At 42.8% G+C, this 8,417-nt stretch overlaps 1 protein-coding gene across 1 annotated transcript in view; it reads right to left on the bottom strand.

The window, feature by feature from the left end:
* Nucleotides 1-649: 649 nt before the first annotated feature.
* LOC128741823 (voltage-dependent L-type calcium channel subunit beta-1) overlaps nt 650-8,417 on the bottom strand; it is a 55,726-nt gene continuing 47,958 nt past the window's right edge. Inside the window, exon 12 of the mRNA XM_053837896.1 lies at nt 650-1,254. Within this exon, the coding sequence (XP_053693871.1) occupies nt 650-1,254 (605 nt within the window). The remainder of the gene's footprint in view (nt 1,255-8,417) is intronic.

Genomic DNA, 8,417 nt, shown 5'->3' with positions numbered 1-8,417 from the left:
TAGCTTAGCATAAAACAAGAAAACAACTCAAGATGTGCAAATCGATTGGACAAGTCGGTTAAAAAATGATGAAGGCGGTATTATATAGAAATGAGTATTATCATTAATACAATAGGAATGGATCAGGATGATTATTCGAACGACGGCGTTGTTTTGTTGTTGGCTTATTACGGCTGTGCTTTCACTCTCGAAAAATAAACACGAAAATAAATGCTGTTTGTTGCTTTCCATCACTAAACTTTTTTTGTGTGTGTGGGTGTGTTCATGTGTATGTATTTGTGTTTTGGATTGTGTTGGTGTCAGTGTTGGATTCTACCTTCTTAGTGTGTGTTCTATCTTGCAAAAGTCTATTTTTCTTTGTGTGAGTTTTGATATTTTACAAATTTGATGGCAACACTAATTTTGCTTCGCGCGGTGCAGGCGGCTTGCGGTCGGCTAGGTTTGGCATCGTGTCCCATGAGTAGGACTCTGGAGACAGATGCCCCATCCAGCCGAACGTTGCCGCAACCACCACCCCGCGCTTCTGCAGCGCGGATGCTCAATAGAACTCATCGTACTCGAAGCCGTCGTCCTCTTCGCTGTCTTCCGGGACGAGTTTTTCCTCGTCAACAGATTCATCATCCTGATCCCATCCCTATATCCACGATTCCTACATGGCATTTAATACTCTTCTATTATTACCGCCTCCCCGGTGGGGGCTGTAGTCGTCGCGGTCCCGTCCGTCCGTCCGTTCGCTGAGCCCCCGGCGAACGGACTGCGACGACGGCGGCGCCACCAGCTGCTGTGGCTGTGCGATCGGATACCGGGGATCCCCCCGGGGGTCCCCCCGCATCAGTTCTCCCCTCGTGTCTCGTATCAGTTCGCGATCGTGATCGAGCATGTCGCTGTTGAGATTGTGTCGATTGCTACTACTGCTGGCTACGCCTACCCCGCTGGACATGTGCACCCTGCCGTCTCGTTCCCGCAGATCCCGAATGTCACGACTGTCACCCCGTACCATACCGCCGCCACCGCCTCCTCCGCCTCCACCACCACCGCCGCCGCCGTAGTCCGCTGGTCCGTAGTTGCGTTCGTTCAGCAGATCGTCATCGTTGATGTCGTAGTGCAGCATATCGCGTTCGCGGGCGTGCAGCCGTTCCCGATCACGCTCCCGGTCCCGTTCGATTCGATCCAGTCGATCACGGTCGCGGTTATCGTGACGGTTTGAGGCTGGCCGTCGACTGCTGCTGTTACTATTGTGATGATATGATGCTCCTGAAATATAATGGTAAAATTTTTCAGCTTTTTCATTTCAAATCTTTGATGTCGATTGGCGTCAGACTGACTGGGATGGTATAGTTAAAATGTTAGGTTGGAAAAGTGTATCTCCACTGGCCTAGCTCTAGGTCGTAGTCTAACTTGTACCAGTTGATACACGAATTTGCCAATATGTACTTTGAACGCTTGACTAATAAATTGCTAAACAAACTGAACTACTGATTCAACCAAAAACATGCGGTTAGCAGCAACAAAAAAAGATTATAGGTATTAAAAAGTTAAAATGATTTTCAGAAAATTGTTGTTATTTAATAAGTATATGTTTTAAAAATGATTTTGAATGAATAATTTGATATTGGACTAGCCGACCAATTTGGATAACCGGCTCAAGTTTCAGTAACCAGTAACTACGTTCGAGAGTTCTACGACGAGAGATCTACGACGCTTGGCATCGTGCGGAAGTTTATCCTGATGCAAGCACCTAACTTCGGCGGCCTCTGGGAGGCAGCCGTGAAATTTGCGAATATGCCACTCATGTGAGTTCTGTATCAACGATCACTTTCTTTTGGTGACGTCGTAGCAGTCATAAGCTCTCGTCTACTTACTCCATTAGCAGTGCTTATAACGAGTTGAACGTGCTAACATCCGGATGCTTTATGATTGGCACATCTCAACCAGCAATACCGGATCCAGATTACAAAAATATCCCAACAAATCGACTGCAGCACTACATCTGATGGTTGGTCAAATGATGCTACTTAAAAAGAATAGCAATGCTCGCCTTATCGAAGTTTTCTGAATTCCAATAACATGGTTATTGTGGTGAAGCAATCTACAAGCGTTAGATCCCGCGTAGACGCCTACCTAAGAAGATTATTGCCTTGCATTTAATAAATAACGACCACCCGCAACCCACAATAGTTCCGAACGCTTGATACGCTCCTTTCGATTACCTGCCATGTCAGATAAATTTTCTTGATTACGGTACTCTCGTTTAGCTTACTGCACAGAAGAAATTAGTATTAGTGGGATAAGGCATTGGTGATAACGCCACCTACAAGGTGCTCCCCCAAACTTTGTTATGTCGTCTGTCCCTAATAGCAAAAGATTACGTAGGGCAGTATCAAACTGGCTTTATGGGACCCCGCGCTACTAAGGATCATATTTGTAGTCTCCGTCAAATACTCCAGAAATGTCGGAAGTACAACGTGCCAATGCATCATATTTTCGTGGATTTCAGGGCAGCATACGATACAATCGAGCGTGAACAGGTCTGGCAGCTAATGCACGAAAACGGGTTTCCGGACAAACCGATATAGCTGATCAAAGCTACCTGCTACGCGCGTGTTTTGGGAGCACTATTGAGGCCTTTTGAATAGCGCAGATGATTCCGGCTAGAGGATAGACTGTCTTGTATGCTATTTAACATCGCCATCACACCTTTAGGTGCGATGTGGCGAGCGGGCATCGAAACGAGAGGATCGCTCCTCGGAAAAGTAGCTAACTTCAAGCCTTCTCAGATGACCTCGACATCATTACTACAAACCGTGGGACGGTGAAGGCAATCTTACTTTACTGTTTTTTTGGCGATAATTCGGTTATCTGCCGCTCTCCAGTGGCCCCTAACATCCACTGCACAGTGGTTCAAAAGGGCGAAAAGCGGAACTTTTTTCGTAATGTCTTTTGCTTTCATTTTGTCATTTGTGGTCTTCAGCACTTTCGTTCGTATGAATATCCCCTTAATCTAAAACCGTCAAAAGTTAGACATTGCTTACTACAATAAAAAAAATAATCACTTTTTTGTGTTAGGAAATATAGACATAGTTTCTTCGGCAAAGTTGTAAAAATAAGCAACTTAGCCGAAGAAATAAAATTTTTATCTTCATCGAGTGCTGAACTTTAGGGCATATTCTTTGAAATTTCTTTAAAAATTAGTTTTTCATTCGAAGCTTTTGTTAGTTGCATTTTACAAGAATACAATGTTCTAGGCAATTATCGAAGCTCTCAAAACACACGTTTTTGCAGAAGACCGCAAATCTCTGGGACTTTTACTTTCCAAGTTATCATATATTCAAGCTTTAAATTTAATTAAATTTTGTAAGGAAAGGTCCTAGAGATTTGCAACCTATTGCAAAAACATGTGTTTTGAGTCCTTCAATAATCGCCTAAAACCATATAGTCATGTAAAATGCAACCAACATTCGCTAAATATGAAAAACTTATTTTTAAAGAATTTCCAAAGAAAATGCTATATAACTCTGCACTCGATAGACATAGAAATGTAATTTCTTTTGCAAAATTGTTTACCTTTATATTTTCTATAACTTTGCCGAAGAAACCATCTGTCTATCTACGATCACAAAAAATGGACGTGTTTCGAGCCTTTAGCGAACGCGAAACACATAAAACGTATGCTTGCCGTACTCTCATGTGGGTGGTTAGGGACAAGCTGAGCGCATACAAGTTTATAGTACTCGACTTAAGCTTTCAGATGAAGTGCTGATTTCGTAAATCCGCTTGCCCAATTTTACTCCATGGGCTCGTGAAGCTATGGAAATTTAAAGCTTGCATATGCGATAACTCAGCAAGTAAAGGTCTAAGAGATTTGCGGCCTTCTGCAAAAACATGTATTTTGAGAGCTTCGATAATTTCTTAGAACATTGTATTCTTGTAAAATGCAAGTAAGAAAAGCTAAGAATGAAAAACTAATTTTTTCATTTCATTTCAAAGAAATTTCAAAGAATATGCTCTATAGTTCAGCACTCGATAAAGATAAAAATTTTATTTCTTCGGCAAAGTTGCTTGTTTTTATAATATTTACAACTTTGCCGAAGAAACTATGTCTATATTTCCTAACTCAAACAAGTGATTATTTTATTTTTATTATTGTAAGCAATGACTAGCAGACACTTGGAAAAAAGTTCCACTTTTCGCCCTTTTGGACTACTGTACGTTGCTCTAGGATCTACGTCAAAAGCGCTCATCCAACGGGTATGGAGTCTGCCTCGAAACCGTCGGCCTCTGTTGGGGTCTCTGCTAAATATTGTTGTCGCTGGTCTCCGACATCCTTGCTACGTGGCCATCCCATTGCAGCATGTCGTGTTTTAGTCGCTTCATAATATCCGCATCTTTGTATACTTGGCATATTTCATGATTCATGCGCCTGCGCCAGATTCCTTCGTCTAATATACCGCCAAGAATTGATCGCAGAAACTTCGCTCAAAAATGTCAAAAACTCGTCGGTCGCTCTCTTTTAACGTCCATGCTTCGTGACCGTAGAGTACCACCGGGAGAATTAGCGTTTTATAGAGCGCATGCTTTGTATGGAGTTGCAGGCTACGGGACCTCAGCTGGCTACGTAACCCATAGAAGGCCCTGTTGGTAGCCGCTATCCGCCTTTTTGCTTCACGGCTCACATCGTTGTCACATGGTAAACAAATTCGTCGACCACCTCAAAAGTTTCTCCATCTACCACCACACCATTGCAGTTCTAACACCCGAAGGGCTACCACGCTCTCTACCAGTCAACATATACTCTGTTTTGGTAGAATAGTATCTTCCAATTGCAATGTTAAACAGTCAATTCGATAGGATGTCACCTTGCTTCAAACCATCTAACGTCACAAACGAGTCCGATGTCTCACCCACTATCCTGACGCTTGATTTTGAACCACCAAACCATGTTCAAGCATAAACTGCCACAGCTCATTTTATTTTATTGAATCGTACGCCGCTTTGAAGTCTATGAACAAATGATGAATCTGCAATTTGAATTGCCGGAATTTAACGAGGATTTGTCGCAAGTTGGACAGTGAACCAGTGAACCACACTGGTATTCGCCAACAAAGGTTTCCTGCAACGGGCTTACCCAACAAACATTTTTGTTGAATAACAGCTTTTTCTACCGTTGTATAGTTAATTGCTGGGAAATAAGCGCTTGATAAGCTGTCTTGTCTGCTGTTTTTGTCTGAGAAATAGAACGCGGGAGATAATTTGGTATGCAGAATTGAGGAGAGTAATGTCTCGGTAATTGCTGCATTCGAGTCGATGGCCCTTTTTGTAAATAGGGCATATGAGACCTTCCAACCAGTCCGTAGGTAGTTCCTCTTCAGTCCATACCTTTAGTATAACCTGATGGATTGCACAATAGAGCCGTTCGCTCCCGACCTTCAAAAGTTCGGCGAGGATGCCGTCCTTTCCAGCTGCTTTACCGTTTTTCAGCTCTCTCACTGCTTTTAGAACATCGTCCAGGGCTGGTGAATCCACAGCTTGTCCATCATCCACAATCGTTATCCTATTTCTGTTGACCGCTTCATCTTGGTCACCATTCAACAATGCAGTGCGTCGTGGATGTGTCTCCACTGTTCATTCAGGTTCTCTCCAAGTTTTTCACCAATCCGCTCATCAGTCTTACGAGAGTACTGTGCAGCAACTCCTTCCGCTGATAATTGCCGAATGTTCAGTCGTATCTTCCTCGTTGATTTCGATTTGTCCAATGTATGACAACTTGGCGTGGATCTTGCTTACTATACGAGATAGTGATCCGAGTCGACGTTTAGCCCCCGGAAGGATTGCACATCTGCGACATCAGAAAAGTGCCGGCCATCCAGCAGAACGTGATAGATCTGAGAGCAGGCCTCTCTATTAGGGTGTTTCCAGGTGTGCTTACGAATGTTCCGTTGTACAAACCTCTACGGCCTCTACATCTTCAAGGTCCAGAAGGCACCGAACCGGAAACAGAAACAAAACACGGTGCTCATAATCCGGGATTACCTATGAATGGCCGAAATGAAAATTGCGGAAATAACAAATGGGCATGCTCCGAAATGCTTGGCTAGACACTTCCGGCACAACTCGTACTGCTTCAGCACTTGTTCCCATCTTGCTCCGATATCAAATCTCTGAAATCTTCTATACGATTCCACGATGATTTCAAATTCCTGTCGATGCTGTCGATGACCGGCTAGAGCTGGATTGGAGATGAACTTCAACTTCCGTCTTCCTATTACATATTACAAATTCCGTGACCGAAAGCCCACCAAAAAATTTTAAACAAAAAAAAACAAACGGTCGTTTTTTCATTATAATATTACAAATTCTTAAACTTACACTTTTTTCGACCATTAGGTTCTACGTGGTTTATCTTTCTCTTTACTATATCTTAGTTACCAAGTAGAACCTAATGGACAAAATCGAACATTGAGGTGGCGGTGATTATCTGAAATCAACGCCTTTCATTCTTTCTAACGTTACTACGCACGCCGCCTCCACTAGCGTCCCTGCTCCCCACAACCGTTTGCTGAAGTCCCCCAGTGTCACCGCCCCCAACCATTTACGCTGCTTGGACCAGTTGAGCTTCTCAGTTGGTGGCAATCTCGCGGCAAGTTCTTGCTCGTTCAACCCACAGGCTACGATCGTTGCACATATGTTCTGGACTACAACAACCACATCGATCAGAGTTTCTAGTTTCTCCCTCTTTGGCGCTGGCATTCCCAGAATCTTGCAGACTAGCGAGCGAACGATAACCTCAGATCATCCATATAACATTCGCAATGTCTTGATGACACTGCCTAATCCCACTAAATGCAGCAACCGGCTTCGTACAGACTCAAGAGTTCTCCCCTTCAAACTGCGCTGGAGTTGAAGCAGATTTTTCTCGTCGCTGAAGGCGCTGATACATCTAATGGCCGAAGCAGAAATGGGCGAATAGCAAACAGCCGAACTGCAAACGGCCGAATTCGGTACTATCCCATAAGAAGCTGTACCCAGAGTGGCTGATCAGTTGAAGGTCCGTGATAATGGATGACGAGAGTTACATCAAGACGAACACGAAGCAGTTGCCGAGGCTGGAGTTTTATGTTGCCACATCCCGGTTGACGTAGTTCTTGAGGAGACAACAAAGGGAAGGTAGACAAATTCGCTAAAAAGTTCTTGGTGGCAGGCCATCTGTAGATCGTACCTCACAACGGATACTATCAATCGGTTAGACTGGTACCAAGTAGGGTTGGAAGGTGAAGTGGGTTCGAATCCGGTTATAATTGGCTCCGATTATAACTTGTTTCGAGCGGTAAATCCCCAGCTTGTGTAAAGAGGAACGATAAATATGCTTATTAAGCGTTGCTTCAATGACCTTTTCTTAGCTAAGTTTCAGCTCTTTCTACTTCGCGTTTTGCATTCCCCGGATGTATTATAAAACACCTTTGTTTCATTATTTTCTTCTACGGAGGGACGGCGATTGTAAAAAACTACCGTTATAAAAAAATACCAGAAGAGTAACAAAATAGCAAAAAAAAATTACCGCTTTTTGATCATTTACCTTGTTTGGACTACCACTTCTGTTTCGTACTAGAAACGTTCCGTACACTTATTTTACAATTTTACAATTAGTCCCAGATTACTACCTTGTGGTACCCGTGATTCATGACTACCTATTTTTACAGATAATATTCGACCAGTAAACCACAATTTCAACCAAACAACAACTTTGGGCCAGGCACCAGGGGATTTTCGCTCAATTTCTGTCGCGGTTAAATGAGACTTTCAAACATTGAATTGCCGCGGCCAAGTGAGAAAACAAAGATCATTTAGATATGACTAAATGACAAAAATTAGACATGACAAACATTAAATAATATAAAAAATGTATAAAACAGTCCGAAAAAAAAGTTAGTTTATCAACTATTAGTTCAGTTGTTAGTATCAAACAATCGGCAAACAACCGCTGTTAGTTAAACGAGGTGCAAACAATTGCGTCACGCTCTCACTGTAACTCACTTTAGAGCAACACTGTTCTTTCCAAACAAAACAAAAACAAAAAAACAAACGATTGGTCCCACCGTCTTGGCCTCGTACGCTATCTTCAATTTGTGTTTAAAAAATAATCGGCGCACACGATCCATGCGCGGACGACCCTCTCATCGAACGAACCGAAGAAATTCGATCAGTCGTGAACAGTCAAATCTTAAACGTTCGTTAAATCGTTTCGGTACCTTAGCATACAAATGAGTGTTTTTTTTGGGTACCGGCAAAATCGTTTACAGTGCGTCCTCCGCATCGGACATATTGAAAACTGAAATTGAAAACGGTAGGAAGCGATCATGAAATAAGAAAAAAAGACTAATGCAAATCTCCCTGATTCATTGGATTTAAATGGTTCTATA

Source organism: Sabethes cyaneus, chromosome 3 (genome assembly GCF_943734655.1).
Source record: "Sabethes cyaneus chromosome 3, idSabCyanKW18_F2, whole genome shotgun sequence".
Taxonomy (NCBI): Eukaryota; Metazoa; Arthropoda; class Insecta; order Diptera; family Culicidae; genus Sabethes; species Sabethes cyaneus.
This window is presented reverse-complemented; position numbering and strand designations above follow the sequence as displayed.